Source organism: Trachypithecus francoisi, unplaced genomic scaffold, assembly GCF_009764315.1.
Source record: "Trachypithecus francoisi isolate TF-2019V2 unplaced genomic scaffold, Tfra_2.0 Lachesis_group2, whole genome shotgun sequence".
NCBI classification, from domain to species: Eukaryota; Metazoa; Chordata; class Mammalia; order Primates; family Cercopithecidae; genus Trachypithecus; species Trachypithecus francoisi.
Genome location: NW_022681465.1, coordinates 169173427 through 169192662, shown reverse-complemented (window position 1 = coordinate 169192662; position 19236 = coordinate 169173427). Strand labels below are relative to the sequence as shown.

The 19236-nt window shown below is 38.9% G+C and overlaps 1 protein-coding gene across 1 annotated transcript in view; it reads left to right on the top strand.

The window, feature by feature from the left end:
* Positions 1 to 4451, top strand: part of PRDM6 (PR/SET domain 6) — a 105626-nt gene extending 101175 nt beyond the window's left edge. Inside the window, 1 exon segment of the mRNA XM_033181428.1 lies at positions 3496 to 4451. Within this exon segment, the coding sequence (XP_033037319.1) occupies positions 3496 to 3610 (115 nt within the window). The 3' untranslated portion in view covers positions 3611 to 4451.
* The last annotated feature ends 14785 nt before the right edge of the window (positions 4452 to 19236 follow it).

The window sequence follows — 19236 nt, the reverse complement described above, 5'->3', positions numbered from 1 at the left end:
CTTGGCTTTCAATCTGCTCTGTGATACTGGAAGTCGTGGAAAACAAGGAGCAAAACCAAGATCTCATTTAACAGCAATGGCCAAGCATTTTATTGCAGGCAGGCAGGAAGGAAGGAAATAAGGAAGTTAGTTGGCAGTCTAAAAATTATTCTTTGCAGCAAGGACTCTGTCCTCCTTCTTACTCAACAGAGTGTCTTGATATTTCAGTGGGCTGCTCTGCTCTGCCTGAGAGGATCTGTGTGAGCTGCCTGAAGCTTGGCTTTCTGAACCTGAGAAACTGAGAACAGGCCGGAATTTTCCTTAGGAGGGGTTCTTCATTATTGTTAGAAGCAGGGAGAATCATTCATCGCTATGTTCTTGCATCAAGAAAATGGAGTTTGGCTCAGTATGAAAAAAATCAAAGGAAATTCCAAAGGACATCTAATATTTGAACAAGATCTAGGCAAAATTAAAGCAAATCCAAGAAGCAAATCAGTAAATATGCATTGAACATGTCATACATGCAAAGCCCTGTGCAATTTGGTTCAATTCAAAAAGTATTTTGTGGCATATCATAGAGGCACAGAAAGCTTGTTGCAGATTTTCTGTGGTAACAGAACTTTACATCGCTTTGTTAAGCTCCTTGTACGTATAATCCAGTCAACCATCATAGCAAGTAAAGAATGATCTCAAACTTTAGAGGTAATCAAGTCTAATTAAAATGCTCACAATGTTGTAATAGAAAGAAACTCCTCACAATGAGGAATTTCTTTTTGCTGAAGTACTTGGTAGATTTTCCACTTCATTGTTCCTGAGTTACTCCCGTCAAGGCTGTGGCATCAGCACCTATGCTAAGGCAAGGCACAACGAAGGCCCTGAGTGCAAGGGCGCTTCTCCCTCCTGACGCATTACCTGCATCTTTTCTTCCTTCTCATTCTGTTACACTGCACGAAGTCCAGGCTTAGAGATGCCCCAGCCAGTCAGTCATCAGGGATTGTAATTCAGGGTTAGTTTAGATGCCAGCCGGGTGAAGTCTGGCTCTGACTTCTGTTGAGTCAGTTCTGTTGAGGTGAGTTTCATTAAACTATGAAAATATTTTGTAGAAGAGATTTCTCTAAAATGTAAGATAATGAACATAAAACTGAAGTCCTTCTCTTATTTTAAAAAAGTATTTTTATAGCTAGCTCCGACTTCCTCAAATATATGAATTGTATTCTTGTCATTCCCAAACAACATAGATATTATTTCTAGTAGCCTTCTTTCCTCAAGAAGGAGAAATCCCCGAGAAAAGGATCTAAATTAAGGTAATTTATACACATCTGCTTGTATTTTTACTCACACTTGGTGTGCAGATGGCTCTAGAAATGATTTTTCTGGAATACTTTTCTTATGTACCCTATATATTGGGCAAAGTTTCTGACTATTACAACAAATTGTTCCGTTTGTAAATATCTGCAGTGCATTTAGGCAAACACTTGAGAAAAATGTATTTTTCTCTTTAACATCCAATCTGGATGTTAAAATATTATTACATCATATATAGACATATAGTATGTCTAAAATAAAATATAGACATACACTTCTGCCTTATATGAAGCACTAAACTGCCGACTCATGTATTCCTCATATTCTAATACACAGGATTAGAAATGCAAAACCATGACCCAGGTACATTTTCATTCCTCATAATTGTTCAAGCTATTCTACTCTCTTTGAAATTGATTCTAGAGCTTCAAGATAAAAAAAAAAGGAATATAATAATTTGAAAGTTTGTCAAGCAGTGAAAGGTAGTATATTTTGACACACTAATCCAGTAACTAATCAGTTTTCTAATAAACAATCAGCAGTTCGCTAACGTGTCATCAGCGCTCCAGGAGCTCTGGAGAGGGGATGAGCTGCCCACGGACGTTAATGAATACACCAAAAATCATTAGGTGATCAATACTTCTGAGTTATTTTCATTGAGCTGATAGGTCTGATACATTAAAGCTGACATTATACATTTGTCAAGATCACAGTGCAGTTTTTAACAGTGGAAAAGGCTGCTAAAAATATTCCCCGAAAGACAATCAAAGAAACACAACTTCTTCCCCCTGACACACTCCGCTGGTGCAGGAGCCCTGAAAAATCCAAATGCGAAGTCAAGCTCCTGCCTCCCCATGTTCAAAAACATGCAAGAATTCCCAGAGTGGATGGATGTGTCCTATTTTATAGGTACTTATTTCCATGACAGGGCTCTTAATATAGTTTACTAAAGAGGAGAAAGAGAGGAATGCCTAACAGATAACAGGGCTTGTGGCTTTCTTGTCTGTGATAAGGCATGGAGACTATGTCATGGTGGCTTTCGCTGCAGCTTTCATAGTGCAGGGGCTCACAAACTGGGGGTTACATTATTTAAAAGTGGGACAATTGTCTGTAGCTCTTCTTGAATATCTTTTTCTTCAGAGGTTTGAGGAAAGGGCATTGAGGTGGCTGAGGTGGCCTCTGAGCTGTATTAGATGCTGGGTCAGTGCTCTAGGCAGCCCAGGTAAGTAAGGTGGTGATGGAGAAGTCACTATCGGTGCCCAGCCAGCTGCCACAGTTCATCTGTGGGTGTGTGTATTTACACACGCAATCACAGACAATCAGCCAGGGACAACACGCACAGAAAAACAACAGGCTCCCACTAAGTTTTGAGTGTGTGTTCTGCTTTTTGTAGATTGAGTAGCCACCAAGCTAATAAGTGAAGGTTGTTTGGAAGATATGGACATGGGAGATAGGGAGGAACTCAAGGTCTCTAGATTACAGTCTTTTTTTGTTGTTGTTTCTCCTTTAAGTTAAAAAGAAGAGATAAATCTTGCAGTGTGATGTTTTCTCCTCATCAGACATACTGCCCTTAATTCTAGCCCATATGTACATCCTTTCCACTGTGCCACTGCAAATTCTAGTTTTATAAATAGTTTTAACCCTAAGTTTGGTTGGGCCATGACACTGTAACCAGCTTTTGCAAAAAAGCAGTGACCATGCCTACTGCCCCTCATAGTCACTGCAATCTAACGCATTGCTTCCTCTAGTTTCCAAATTCTAAGATGTGCACTCTTTGGCTGCTGTTCTGAAGGGAGTAGAATTCCCTATTGTAAATTAGCAGTAGGTGAAATTCTATTTGTCATCAATTTCTCTTTGGGGTTACAGAGCAGAAAACTGCAGACAAGCTGCTTCTTTGATGGCTCACTCCTAAAAATCTCTTTTTGTTCTTTATCTATTTGAACTGACAGTGATCAGAGCTGCAGCAGGACAGGGCTCTCTGGAGAAATCACCTTCCCCCTGCCTATTGACAGATCCCTCTGTTCTGCATCAGACGGGCTTTGTCCCATCACAGGCATCCAGGCCTTGGAAGGAGCCACCAATTAAACCTCTTGAGCCGGTAAAATCTGAAGCCACTTTGGAGTGTCTGTTCTGATTAGGCAGGATGAGAGGAAGCCCATCACCCTGCAGTCCCCGCTCCCTGGTCTCAATTTTCTCTCTTGCCTCCACCAGGTGCGAGAGGTGTGAGAGGAGCTTCACGCAGGCCACCCAGCTGAGCCGACACCAACGGATGCCCAATGAGTGCAAGCCAATAACCGAGAGCCCAGAATCAATTGAAGTGGATTAACTGATTGACTGGTTGGAATTAAACTGCAAGGAAAGTCATGATTAAATGTCACGGACATTTAAGCAAAACCAAAGATTTCCTCTGAGCAACTTTCAATCAGTCCCAGAAAACCAAAAGCAGTAATAAAATAAGTAAGATGTTAAGAGATATTGATCCTGGCATGGAAGTCAGACCAGGAAAGAGATTATTTATTTATGACTAGGGATGAGACTTATTTCAGTGGACAACTAACCTGGGATGGTTAACATTTCCAGTCCCACCATGTATTTTGCTTTGTTTCTAAAAAGCTTTTTAAAAACTGTTATTTAATACCAAAGGGAGGAATTGTATGGGTTCTTCTGCCCACCATTGTGACTAAGAATGCACAGGGACTTGGTTCTCATTGCACCTTTTCTTAGTAGCATGTTTCATGAGGACCCACTGTACAGCCCTTCATTCTGCTGTGTCGGTTGGCCTGGCCTGACGCTGGCTGCCCCAGCAGGGACCACGGAAGCAAAGTGAGAGCCTTCGCTGAGTCAATGCTACCTTCAGCCCCAGACGCATCCTATTTCCGTGTCTTCCATGCTCACTTCTCATGCACTTTTTACACGGTTTCTTCCAAACCGCCTGGTCTTGATGCAGGAGTCTTGAAAAGGAAGAAAATGGTTTCAGTTTCAAAATTCAAAGGAAAAAGTTGAGGACTTACTTTGTCCTGTCAAGATTGCAAGAACGTGTAAAGTGTACGGAGCTTCATAATACGTTATATTGTTCTGAAGCAGCTCGTTGAGAAACGTTTGTTTTCAATAACATTTTAGCCTAAAAAAAAGAAAATGAAAATAAAGTTATTTGGGCTAAGGCTGGAGACAAGGTGTTAGGCTTCATGTAATTTTTTTTAGTTGTTAAGATCTTGAGAATGTTGAACATGTAAACAAAAATAGTGCCAAACTCCATCATCAAGGCCCTTTTAGCAGTTTTATCCCTCTTCCTCATACAGATGAACCCCAGGAGCCCCCTTTCCTCTCTCCTGAGTGTGGGAAGAGCATGTCTGCAAATGCAAGTAAAAATAGCCCAGACAAGGAGACTTTGAGAGGAGGAAACATGGAGAAGGTTGTGGTTAGAACAGATAGCCCAGGAGCAGCTAATTTTATCAATAGAATTACTTTTTCTTTTCTCAAGATTGATTAATTGAAAGAGAAGGAATTCTCTACACTTCACTATTCTTTGAGTGAATTTCAACTAACCTATCGGTGGTTCAACAGTGGTGTTCAATGAAATTGGGTCACATTTATTGAAATGATCTAGTGTTGGGAAGAACTGATAGCTCCCAGCAGCATCTCAGAGACTGTCTACCTCGATGGCCAGTTTAGATAAAAATTGTTCAATTTTATCTAGCGTGTTTAATAACAATTTCTGTTTGTAAATTTCATCATTACCTGATATCAGGACATAGTCTTTTAAGGAATTCTTTGTCTTTGAGCTTTCCCATTGTCTTCCCTCAATAAAAATGAGACACATAACTGAACTCACTACTAAAAGGCAAGGATACTGCATGGTTTAGTTTAATCTATTAATATGTATCTGGCTCTCAGAAAATCTCTCTTCCCTTTTAATGTTGCTTCTCTATTCCTTTGTACTCCAGCTACCACATTTTAAATGGAATTCAACAGGGTCTAATTAATAAGTGTTTGTAGTTATTATTTATGTATGTATATATACATATATACACATAATAATAATCTCTAGAGCCCTGAGTCATAAGGAGAAATATGGCTAATTCTGACCTCTGTTGCCCAATCTCAAGCTGTTCACCGAGAATTTTCCTCCAGTTCTTATTGTCTCCTGGTCGTGAAAGTAGTAAGGAATCTATGCTGCTCTATAACAGCTGATTGAAACTATTCTCTCTGGTAGTTAGGAATGTGTTCTGATTTTACAATTCCCTACCCTAAGTGATGGAGACGTTTGCAGACCATATGTGTCATTGGGAAGGGTGAATGAAATGTAGCCATATTAACCTGAAACCTGCAAGAAAAGGACAGATCAGCTTCACAGATGTGTAAGCTGTTCCATTTGTTAAGGTTGAAAGATTTACTCAAACTCTTTGAAAACAGTAGGAGATCACCTGTATGTTTCTAATTTTTTTTTTTCCCGTGTGAAAAATCAGCTCAGCCATTTGCCACATTTCACAGTGGAACACCATGTATCCACTCAGTTCTCATGAGCTTCAGAATGTGGGAGAATGAAAAGGCTTCCCTCCTCCCTTGGTATCTGGCATGGGAAGGTTTTCCATAACAATGATCTCTCTGCCACCCTGATGGTTTTGCTAGCTGATCCCAAACTTCCACTGAATGTGGCAGTTACCTCTACTCCAAAACACTCTTCTAGTGTTCTGCTCCATTTAAATCTATTTTTATCCTCTATTATTAAGAGAAATTGTTGGCATACGTATTCCACCAAATTTGGTCAGAAATATTTTCTGCTTAACAAATAGAAAATTGGATACTCTAATTTTCCAGGCATGTGGGCACATTCACAATTTTTACATTGCTGTCTCATTGCCAGCTTCTAGCAGACCAGCCTAAGCTGTCTGTCCACAAAGACAGGCTTACACCTGGACATTGACTTGGAACCCTGAAGCAGGTACTGAGATCATTTGGGTCCAAAATGATTTTAGTCAAAGTGTATGCTGGGGAGGAGGTTTCTCTTTGAAACTTTCTAACAATTGCTTCAGCCTTTTCTATTTAAAGTGGACACACAATCCCCTGGGATACAGCAAATGGGTGGTAGAAATTGCAGTCATAAAGATTTGCCACTTTTTCTTATTAGTAACTTCCTAATTAGTAGTGCTATAAAGAGAGTAAACACTCTGAATCACTGGGGAAAGAATATTTAAGATGAGAAAGGTAGTCTCTCAGAGCCAATCAGGGTTTGGCTCTTGAAGCAATCCTTCTTTACTCTTTTCTGTCAATGGGGACCGAATAATAATAATTTTTTCAGAATAAGACTTTTCATCCTAGCATATGCTCATTTATTTAGCAAAGAGTCTAAGACAAAAGGTAATGCCAGGTAAAAGTCAGGGTGCATTTTTACCTGGCAGGTAAAATGGAGCTGCAGATCTTTGCATTTCTAGAAAAATCTCAATATCCCAAGGCAAAGTTATATTTTCCCCAGGGTATGTGCATAAATTTTTCATAAATAAGCTTTTCATTTTTGTTTTGTTTTTATCTTTAAAAATGAATTTTTTGGAGGAGATATACTTCTAAAAAGTTACTGTGTGTCTAATTAAAGCTATAAAACTTAATCTTGTATAATTTATATAATTTGATTCAGTTGGTACACTTTTTATTGTATTCATTTAAATGTAGCCTTCTTGGGAAACTATGTATAACAGAAAAAGATCATGACATCATTGTGTCCTCACAGGGCTCATAAATGAATTGTACCTTGTAAAAACTTCATTCTGGTCCAGGTATTCAAAGATTTATACAAACATTTAGCAATTCATCAATTTTTAAATCAAATGTTCATTGTTTCGTTCATTTATTCAACAAGTATTTATTGAACTCTTATTTTATATAAAGACCCCATTTTATGTGTTCATAAGCAGCATTATTTAAGTGACTATTCATGATAAAATAATATTCTCCTTCTAAGTGGCCGCTGGTAACATGGGTATTTTAGTCCTTTAGACCACTGTCTCTGTGAGGTTAAAGATTTTGTTCCAACTGGGAAAATCTGAGAGAGGTAAATTCATCTGGGGACAAGAAAATAGCATATTGCAAAACAAGATGCACAACTTGGTTGTCTTTCCGTAACTCACTGGGCTATTGGTTGTTAGAAGTATCAAGAGACCAAGATTAGGGCCTGGGTCTTGGGTTTTTATGAACCCCTTTCAATGATAAGGCAACAAGTGGGGTACAGGGCTGGAGTTGCTCAGGGAAGGAGATCTGCGACCCTGAATGGGTCGGAGGTGCCTCATTAGTGATAAGCATTGGCAGTGTAATCCCTTTCCCCAGTGTGCAGAAGTAACATTATTTGTTTTGCACTAATTTAAAATATAAAATGCAAGTATCTGTTGAGTTGTTTAAAATGGGAAACATGGCACATCTCACAAAGAGGGCATTTCCAGAACAGCAGGGTTAATGGGTCACTCTGAGTGTACCCAGCAGCCTGTGTTTAGGAGCAAATCCATGCTCTCCTATTAAGACTATGCATGCATACAGAAACCAGGCCAGGAATAAGAAATAAAGTAAATAATCACATTTCCTGAAATGTTTATCTTTTTCTTCCTTGACATGAATTTAATTTTTATTTCCCAGAGCCTTTACCAAATCCTGATACCAGATTTTAAAAGATACTGAGATATATGCTTCTTTAAATGATAACTGTAAGTTACAGAAATGTCATTCGCTTGTCATGATCCTTTTAAGGTGAAGAGCTTTGGAAAATTTTATGTGGTGACTAGATACCTGGGTGATTATCAACCCAAAGTTTAAGGTTCTCCCCTCACTAGCATTTATCTGAACTACCACCAAACAACAACGCAGGGTCCTAGGAAGGCACCTATTTCAGCCCTCTCCAAGATTACATTCTGCAAACCCAAAGAGCAGCTGTCAGGTACAACTGGCCAGACGGAGCCAAACTGAAAAGAATATTGCTTTATCTGTGGAAGCCTTGCCACAGATGTTTAACCTGAGTCCCTGGCTGTGTTTGACATTTAAAGTATTTATTTAGTTTCTTCCTTTAAATAATAAATGCCAGATGTTTCATCCGATCAATATGTAAAACGATAACAAAAAATATGTCAGAAAACAGGGCATAGTCATGAAACATTTGAGTTGTCTTTCCTATAGACTGAATATGCTAACACTGCACTTAGAAAGAATCTATGGAGGAAATTTTAATGGAAAAATAAGGACATTCTGAGCTTGTTCCCACAGATGTTGATGGGAATGATGATAATGATTATAACTCATATTGTGCAATTACTGTCATGCCTTGTTCTAATGCTTAATGTGGATTATCTCTTTTAATCCTTAGTAACTCTATAACAAAGATACTATCATTATCCCCTTCTCATCTATGCTTAACAGTTTTAGCTTTGTAGCTTCTTTAGTTTTTTTCTCCTTCAAAGCCATAAACAGGCAATCGTTAAAAGGGGAAAATACTTCTCTATATAAAGCTTTTTGAGAACAAGAGCTTTTAAAAGTTAAGAAACACAAGTATAATTTATTTATAAAATGTGTATATAGAAACAATGCTAAAATGCTGTTAAAACATGCATCGTTATAATTGCTGATTTTATCATGCCCAAATCTCGTTGCTGGACAGAATTTCAAATATTCTATTGCTGGCAGACATTGTTTTTGTTTTTCTAAGCAGGAAACTAAAATTCCACATTGAAATAAAAAAAAAAAACCCTCTCAAGTGTGATATACATTAGGACAAATGGCAACAGGCAGGGAGGGCAGGTTGTGTTGGAGACTGGCCAGAAGAGGATAAGGCTTGAACACTATCGACAAGTAAAAACACATCCTCAACGAGGCTAAGTGAAATCTCGTTTTCTTTCTTTGTTCTGACTGAATGCTAAGTGAGTTACTTTTCAGGCATCAATGGAGTGGTTATGCAGTTGTGTGCATTAAGAATATGGGCTTATGTGGTTAGCCTGTTGGTTTAAAGCAGTGAAGAAGAAAGACTGGCGTCATTATAGATTTGGTTTGTCAAAGGCACAAATAATGTAGTTACATGCATGAGGTACTCAAGGAACCAGTTCAAGTTCTGGGGCACAATCTAGATGAAACTGTGAGGTTTGTTCAAAAAGTAAGTGAACAAAATCTCATCTTGAACTGGCTTTATTACAAGGCAACTGTTTACTATGATATATTGAAACCACAATGTATACTACTTTCCTCCAGATTCTGATTCTAATGGGCACGTTTGTTTGTTGAAATGATAAATATATTTCCCTCGTCAAACATGGTGGGCTCCTGGTTGATATTCCTGTTTCCTGCCTTGAAAAACATCCTTCTTGGTGCCTTTCTCCCACTTTGGCACATCAATTCCAACTGAAAACAGCCTGGATATAAACTTTAACAAGTCGGAGATCTATTTCTACAGCACAACTCTTTCATGTTTAAGAACAATTGTGCTGTAGCAGGTGATTGCCACATGTTGGGGAAAGCAGCCATCTTAGAGCAAAAGTCTGCCAGCCCACAGTCCCTGTTGATCCACATGTGGGCATTGTCTAATGCTAACAGAATCAACCCTTGTAGACTCACTTTCTCTGAATAATTTAGTACACTTCTCTAGTTTCTCCCAACCTGGAGAAAATGTAATAGCAAAAGCCAGAGGCACAATTATTCTCCTTAGCAGTTCTAAGTATTTCATGAAAAAGCCTTCCCCCAGTTCAAATGCAGAGACCAAGGTGATGATTAACGTATTAAGGAAAACTTTGGCTCAGATCAGCAAAATTATTTTGTCAACTTAATGTCCCAAGTTAATTATTTTTATATATCAAGAGAAAGGCATCCAGTTCTGTAGGAGGCTAATAGAAGTTTGATATTTAGATGCTTTTAGGACATTGTATAAAGTTCTTTAATGTAGTTGTTTTAAGTTTAGGACTGTAAATGTTCCCTGCTGAAATAGAAATATGTCTGTCTCCAACTTTCCACCAAATAAAATGGTTAGAGTGAATGTCCAATTTCACATCTGCCTTTTGGAGTTTGGAAAGTTTAAACAAATCAGTTAAGAGAATGAGAAGAAGTTCACTGTGGGTGATGAGGAGGGTGTAGTTCGCTGTAAGGGCCACCAATATGACAAGAATGATTATCCTGCAGTAAGAATGGGTAAAACTTAATAAAGTTTTCTAACTTTATTAAACTCACATTATTTAATGAAAAAAAAAAACTGCAAAGGACCAATGAGATCATGCATGCTGCTGTATTCTTGTGATAGAATCTACCAGGATTAAGTTGTATAAATGAAAAAAACAGGCACACATTTAGAGATCATTGACCAAGAAATGTAAATATATTTGATTAATAAAACATTTTTATGATGACACGATCTTCCCTTGGGTTCTGTCTTTTCCAGTCCCACAGTCATTTTTCAAGCGCCACCTGTTTGATTCTAGTGTGCAGCTTAGGTAGTAGTCAGTCAACAAACTCTTGATGGGGAAGCAAAAGCTAGAAAATACACCTAGGAAGCAGGAAGGTTGTTAAAATTCAGCCCTGAGGTTTATTCTGATGCATTTGAGATTACTCTTTTCCTCATTCATGTGCTCACATGCTCATTCGCCCAACGAAGATGGGTGCACAGCTTCTTAAGGAAACTATGCACAGAGACCCAGCCATAAATCTATGGCAGGCTGGACTTGATATTTGACCTCTAACCCCATAAGCCTTGGAGCAGAGCAGAAAGCACTTGCCCTGAGAGTGGCCTAGGGCTGTGACTCTTCTGAATGTATGTGATTAGGGGGCTCCCAGAAAGAAAGCCAAAGTCAGCTGTTTGTCTCTTGTTCTGTTGGAAAATAAAATTCCACTTAGAAAAAATATGTGAGCTTCTAGAAATAGCAAGAAGGACACTGATGCTGGAGTGGATTGAAAGAGGTGGAGATTGCAGGAGGTAAAGTCAAAGAGACAAAGTGTGCTGGACCATACAGAGCCTTGAAGACCATTGTGAGAACTTGGCATTTCCTCTGAGTGAGTGGAAAAATCTCATTTTGAGCAGAGGCAGGATGTTATCTGACCTAAAGTGATCATTTTTGCTGCTCTGTTGAAAATAGATTGTGGGAGAACACAGACTGAAGACAGGAGATGGTTAAGAGGAGATTTCAACGCAGCTGAGAGATGATGGTACCTTCCTCTAGGGTGGTAATGGTGAAGGTGGCAGGAAGTAGTTAAATTCTGGACGTAATTTGAAGATTGAACAGTATTTGCTGATGGGTGGGATGTTGGATATTAGATAAAGAGAGAAATCAAGGATCACTCTAAGACTTTTGGTCTAAGCAACTGAAAAGGTGGAGTTTTTAGATTTGGGGGTTTACACTGCATTTTGGGTTACTTGTCCGTTTCCATAAGTACCAAAACTATTCCAGTATAATAAACGTGCAAATGATAGTGCATACCAGGCAGCTATCTTACAAAACTGTTGACTGTCCCAGAGTAGCTTAGCACCCGGCCCCATCTGGAACAAAAAGGTGAATTTCATCTTGCTTCTGCTGTAGCACAGGGTTATTCCATTGCCCAAGAATGACATACCTATGTTTCTTGAGAAACAGCACTGCATCAGAAGTGAAGATATACTTTAGAAATAGTAGCACTCCCCATCCACGGGGCACCTGAGCCTCATTCTGGATATTTTTTAAGGAAAGGGTACTTTGGGAATATACATGGATTCTTTTCTCTGTCTAGTTTATTTCTTTGCTTAGGCTGTAGGCTCAGTGTGGAAGTTAGTGCCAACCACAGGGATGGTTGATGGTTTTCAGCCTCTTGGGTGGGACGATTCTGAGCACCTTTAATGAGACATTTTGTCCATAGACAACTAATGTTTGCCATTCGTCCATCCGTTCATACATCCTCTTGACAAAGAGTTTTAAAAATCTATGTGCTAAGGTGCTTATATACAAAAATGAATAGGACTTGGTGGGTTAAAAATCTGGATGAAAGAGAAAGACAGGTAATCAAGTAATATATAGAGGTTGTAGGTAGCTATACAGGAACCACTGGGGACAGAATTGAGTGAGTAGTCAGTTCTTCCTGGAGGGAGGAGGTCTGGTAAATCCAAGGAGTTGCTTTCTGAGATGTGAGCTGAAATGAACAGAGACGAGTATTTGAATCCCCTACTAAACAGTGACCATAAGATACTGTTCACATGGGCTCATTTGGAAGATCTGCCAACTATGTTGATAGCTATCCAGTGTGCCCTTTTCTGGGACATTTGTCTCACATGTGAATCAAAGGTTTTTCTGTTATTTTATATATAGAGTTGTTGTTATTCCTGTGTGAATAATACTGTTGCACATGGAAACGAAATAATTTTCCAAAGGTCAACAGCAAACATGGTTCATGGCATTGAGCCAACCTGTGGATATTCTTACCTTTTTGAGGTAATGGACTTCTTCAGGAATGTGATTTTAAAATAGACTGCTCCACAGAAAAGTTTCAGAAACATGCCAAACTTTATATTGAATTTCAAGGAGGGGAGGCTGCACTCCAAGATCCCTAAATATATGATCTTGCATTTGGAATGGTGCTTTTCAATAGTCAATTATACCTTCAAAAGACTGAGCAGAGATGAAAATAAAAGACCCCTAGTAGACAGTAAAAACAGATGTATTTCTTGATGACTCTAAATAACAAGGAAGAACAGATTGTTGATTGGCTCACTCTCAAAGCAAGGGAGGCAAGGGACTAGAAAGCAGAGGCTTCTCTCCCTGTTTATGATTTAGTATGAGGCCCATAGACACCCAGAAAGAAAACCAGCCTGATCAACCTATTAATGAGATCACTTTGTTATCATTTACAAGGGCAGCTCATGGCCAGGCAAAGATTTTCCCTGCTTGTTATCATCTGAGATTATTCCCTTTTCCTATCCTCAAGTTAAAAACAAACCTGCATATATAGAAATTATGCATGACATGTACCCAATTGTAAGGAGATACTAATTATTTGGAATCCCAGTCATAACCAAAATTAGTTATTTGACAAATATCAGGTAAAACAGAACATTTAATCCCAAACTTCTCATATAATAAAGAGTAATCTTATAGGGTCTTTCTTTTTTCTTTCAGTTTTCCCTACTCTCAGGTAGCATGCACGCACGCGCACACACACACACACACACACACACACACACAAGAAATATTAATAATAACCTATTTTATTTTTAACATCCGTAATAAGAGAATTTCAAGCTTCCATTATTTATATTCTCTTCTGAGTTTTTACCATCTTCTTTGCCATTTGCAGTGGGTTGAATGATGCCCTATGCCCACAAGATAAGCTACGTCCACTCAGAACTGTGAATTTGACCTTATTTTGAAAAAGAGTTTTTGTAGATGTAATTAAGTTAAGGATTTTGAACTCATCTTGGATTATCCAAGTGGGTCCTAAATCCGATGACAATGGGGTCTTTAGAAGACACAGAAGAAAAGAAGGCATACTGAGGGGAAGTCCACAGTTGGAGGCAGAGATTGGAGTTATTCATCCACAAGCCAAGGAATGTCTGGAACCACTAGAAACAGAAAGGGAAGAAAAGATTATTCCCTAGAGCCTTTGGAGGGAGGATTGCCTTGCTGACACCTTGATTTCAGATCCCTGAAGCCTCCAGAACTGTGAGATAATAAATTTCTGTTGTTTCAGTTATTTGTTATGACAGCCATAGAAAACTAATACACCATTTAATAGTTCATAACCCAACATCTTGCAAACAAGAAATGGGTAATAGTTAAATTTTGATCAAATTCACTTTTAGGAAATTCTCTTCATCAAGATAATTTCATTTCCTCCTACTCTCATTGGTCAATAAGGCTTGCCATGTTGCTTTTGCAACACAGAATGATGACATTCTCTAATGACAACTGTTCTTAAATATGACTGCAAATACTTGGATTTTATAGAATCTGTGTACCACTGACCTCAGGGCAAAGCTCTTTTTGCAAGCTTATTTTCATTCACTCAATAATTCTTTTTTTTTTTTTTTTTCAACAGAGTCTCGCTCTGTTGCGCAGGCAGGAGTGCAGTGGCAGATCTCGGCTCACTGTAACCTCCATCTCCCAGGCTCAAGTGATTTTCCTGCCTCAGCCTCCGAAGTACCTGGGATTATAGGCACAGTCCACAATGTCCGCTTCACAATGTCTGCCTAATTTTTGTATTTTTAGTAGAGATGGAGTTTCACCATGTTGGTCAGGCTTGTCTCAAACTCCTGACCTCAAGTGATCTGCCTACCTCAGCCTCTCAAAGTGCTGGGATTACAGGCGTAAGCCATGGTAGCTGGCCATTGATTACTTTTTTAATCAGTTCAGGCTGCTATAATAAAATGTACTAGACTGTGTGGCTTAAACAGTAGACATTTATGTCTTACAGTTCTGGAGGCTGGGAAGTCCAAGATCAAGGTGCTGTCAGAGTTGGTTCCTGGTGAGAGCATGCTTTCTAAGTTGCAGATGACCACTTTCTCACCCCACCTGTAAACTGGGGCTTCAACATACAAATTTTGGGGGCACAAAACATTCAGTCCATAACACTGACAGTTACTTGATTTTTAAAATTTTATTGTTTGCAGAGCATATAATGGCAGAGAGCATATATGTAGCACACCAATTTTAGACATATATTTAAAATAGTTACACATTTTAAAATAAAAAAATTTAAAAATTAGTCATAATTTTTTTCATATAAACTATAGGAATGATAGTGTCTGTAAACTTTCCCCAAATTATCTTCCTGAAAATGCATGTGGTCATCTGGCTTCATGATAGATAGCTTGAGCTGTAGGTCTGTTTCTTCATCTTGTCAGTTTCTTTTCTTTTTCTTTATTTCCTTTAATTCAAAACCCTTAATCCCCAATTGTAAGTTATTGGCAATGGCAGCAGCTATTAATCGCTCTGTGAGAGTTGTTGACATTCAGGTTAAACACGAATCCAAGAATTAAGGAGAAATTTTGCGCTGAAAATTACTGTCAGCACTCTGTTGGACTCTAACCTGAAGAACTCTCATTTCAATTTGAGAGTTAAAAGCAAATGATTTCCTAATCTACTCTAGTTGTATATGGCTACAGAAGGTACTCCTTCCTGTTCTGTTGTAGCATTTGTTTATGGTTTTAGCATGTGTCCAATAATACAACATTGCATCTTTTTCCCTCCAACAAACGATAAAAATGAGCAAATACCAGAAAAACTTGGCAGTTAGACATTTGCGTTCCAGTTTCATCTTATTAAGGAATTACGGTTTCAAATTAAAAATTATAATATCTTAGCATTGCTTATAGAATCAGAGTGTTCTCAACTGTTTGACAACCACAGAGCTCATTTGAGCAGTCCATATAAATACAGCCCACTAATATTAGGTACACTTAAAAAAAGCCATCACTAGGATATTAAATCTTGGGATCAGGGTGCAACGCTGTGAATCGTGGACATGGCCTTCTATTTTGTCCCTCTTTGCAGTCATTCTCTTTGCCATGTGAACTTGTTGTTTGGGCCACTAAAGAGGTGGAGTCTATTTTCCCACACCTCAAATATGGGCCATATTTGACTTGTTTGGCCAATAGAATGTGGTGGCAGTGACAATGTGCTGGTTTTGAGCCTAGACCTTGAGGTTTGGCATGTTTCTGCTTGCTCTCTTGCACCCCTTTTATTGCCATGAGAACATGCCTAGGGTAGTCAGCTGGAGGAGGAGAGACACTTGGAACTGAACCAAATTGCCCCAGTAGCCCCAGCTGATTGCCAGCCAACCCCTAAATGTATATGAGCCCAGCCAAATTCAACAGTGCTACCAAACTAATCCCCAAATGATTCCAGCTGCATAAGTGATATGTAAATTGTGCTTGCCACCAAGTTTTTGTGATCCTTTGTTGCCTGGAATAACTATGGCCATAGATCATCAATACCATACCCAACAGAGCTTGGCATGGAGAACCAGCGTGCTTGTATTCACCATTGCCTTTTTATATGGCTCATGCAAAAGACAGTCAGTGGCTGTGAGTTGATTATGTTTACAGTTTTCATTATTTTCTTCAACATTTAATTAAGTTTTGGAGGCATATTTTTGGTCACCTATTGTTCTTTGTGAATGAAGCTAGATATGGATTGACACTTAAGGACAATTATCTTACTCTTATTCTTGCCGCACGCATAGCTAGCGCCCCTTCAATACTCATACTAACTCATCTTTCCATTTATATCATAGCTCATAAAATAATTATTAACAAAATCTCTTCTGTAGTATTTTCTCTCACTGTTTTTGTTTGTTTGTTTGTTTGTTTTTGAGACAGAATCTCACTCTGTCATCCAGGCTGGAGTGCAGTGGTGCAATCTCAGCTCACTGCAACATCTGCCTCCCAGGTTCAAGCATTTCTTCTGCTTCAGCCTCCTGAGTAGCTGGGATTACAGGTGCGTGCCACCATGCCTGGCTAATTTTTGCATTTTAGTGGAGACCAGGTTTCACCACTTTGGTCAGGCTGATCTCGAACTCCTTGACCTCAAGCGATGCACCTGCCTTGGCCTCCCAAACTGCTCGGATTACAGGCATGAGCCATTACACCTGGCCTGCTCTCACTATTGATTAGAACAAAAGATCATCACATTTCTCCCCGATATGTATTATACATATGTTGAATTGGTACACTGTATGGCAGTGGTTTTGTCTAGCTGCAAGGTGAAATATCTTTGCACATGTTTTGTTTACTTACTTGACAAGCATTTATAAAGCCAGTACCTTGTGCCAGGCACTGTCCTAAGTGCTTTACAGTATTGATTTACTTAGTCCTCTTAGCAGCTCTAGGTAGGCACTATTATTATCCCTATTTTACACATGGGGAATCTGAGGCACAGAGATGTTAAGTATCTTGCCCAAGTTCATATTGCTAGCAAGCGGTAGAGTTGGGATGTGGATTTGCTGGAGTGCACTCCAGAGTCTGTGTTTTTCATCACTACACGTGATAGCAATTGCTCCTCCACACTTCGTGTCATTGTTATTATGTGAAACCCATGATACCATTTGAAAAGGGAGCTTCTCCAATAGCTTGTTCTGCCTTCTTGCCAAAAACAATGTCCATCAGTAAGTGTATAGCTGGCTGTACAGGCTTGTTGGCAATGGTGTGACTTGTTTTGCTGTAGAGAGGGACACATTAAATGACAGCTCTGTACTTTTGGTCTCACCTATGCCTTAGCAGCACAATCTGTAAATTTTTTACTGCAAAGTATTATTTTGCACTTGTTTCAGAAAAACTCTGTTGGTTTATCAGGAAGGTTGTTATGCTGTGTTTAAAAATAAGGGGAAAGCTTGAGTTACTTCATGACCCTATATGACAAAATTTCATAACAGAAACTGCACTAGAGACAAGGGGTGAGTGCATGGATAATCTTATAAAATCTATTGGATTTATTTGTCCCAGTCTGTCTATCTATCTATCTATCTATCTATCTATCTATCTATCTATCTATACAGAGAGAGAGGTAAAATATTTATACTTGAGTTTTGGTGACCATTTGCATTTACATTACCCTAAGTCATATGTTTTTACTACTATTTTATTACTTTTTTTTGCATTTCAGTATACTACCTTGGTGTGTGTGTGTGTGTGCGTGTGTGTGTGTGTTTGAATTGGGAATAAAATAACAAAAAATTGAGAGGCAGCAGAGAGTTAAAGTTTATGGATTTAAGCCAGATTGCCTGGGGTCAAATTCCAAATTAAGCAATTGATCCCTCCCTGACACAGTTTTCTCATCTATAAAATGGAGATAATAATAATGCCTGCCTTATGAGATCATTTTGAAAATTAAATGCGTTCACTTGAAACAATTATATCTGGCATATATGTATGTGGCATATAATAAGTGCTTTGTAAATACTTGCCATTTAACAAATGAAACATGTATGGATAACAAAAATGAAAATGTCACAATTGTAAATAATATGTAAATATAATGAAGAGCTATACCCTGTTGACTGAAAGTTAGCTGTGACAAAATGACAACATGGAATCCTAATAGTGTTTGTATAACTTTTAGGAACATAATGGTTATTGAGGACAAAATGAATTTTTTTTTTTTTTGAGATGGAGTCTCAGTCTGTTGCCCAGGCTGGAGTGCAGTGGTGTAGTCTCAGCTCACTGCAACCTCTGCCTCCCAAATTCAAGTGATTTTGCTGCTCCAACTTCCCCAGTAGCTGGAATTACAGGCCCCCACCACCACATCTGACTACTTTTTGTATTTTTAGTAGAGAAATTATTTCACCATGTTGGCCAGTCTGGTCTCGAACTCCTAACCTCAGGTAATCTGCCCACCTTGGCCTTCCAGAGTGCTGGGATCATAGAGCCACCACACCTGGACAGAGTGAGATTTTTTTTAAAACCTATAACTAACCTCACATTGCAAATTTGTGACATATATGTAAACAAAGTTCTCTTACCTTTTCCTCTACTACTAGCAGACCACATTCAGGTTACTATTGCTGCATAACCAATTACCCTAAATTTTAGCAGCTTAAAACAATCTTTATATTTTGCTTACAAATTTGTGGATAAGGAATTTGAGAAGGACTCTGCTGGGCAGTTCTTGTTTGGAATTTTCAAGCAGTGGCAACCAGCATTTGAATGGTGCTGGATCATCTGAAAGTTTGACTGGGCTGGATGTCCAAGATATTCTAGTGTGGCTTGTAGTTGGTGCTGGATATCAGCTGGGAGATTAGCTGGGACTACTGACCAAAGTGCCTAGACATGGCCTTGTTAGCATGGCAGTCTTAGGGGAGTTCGACATGTCACATAGTGGCTGGCTTCCCCAGGGTGAGGATCCCAGGAGAACCAGCCTTGGAAGTCACAAAACATCACTTCTGCTGTGTTCTATTGGTTGAAGCCTGCCCAGATTCAAGGGAGGGACCATTGACCCCACTTCTCAGTGGGAGAAATGTCAAAGAATTCTGGGGCCATGTTTG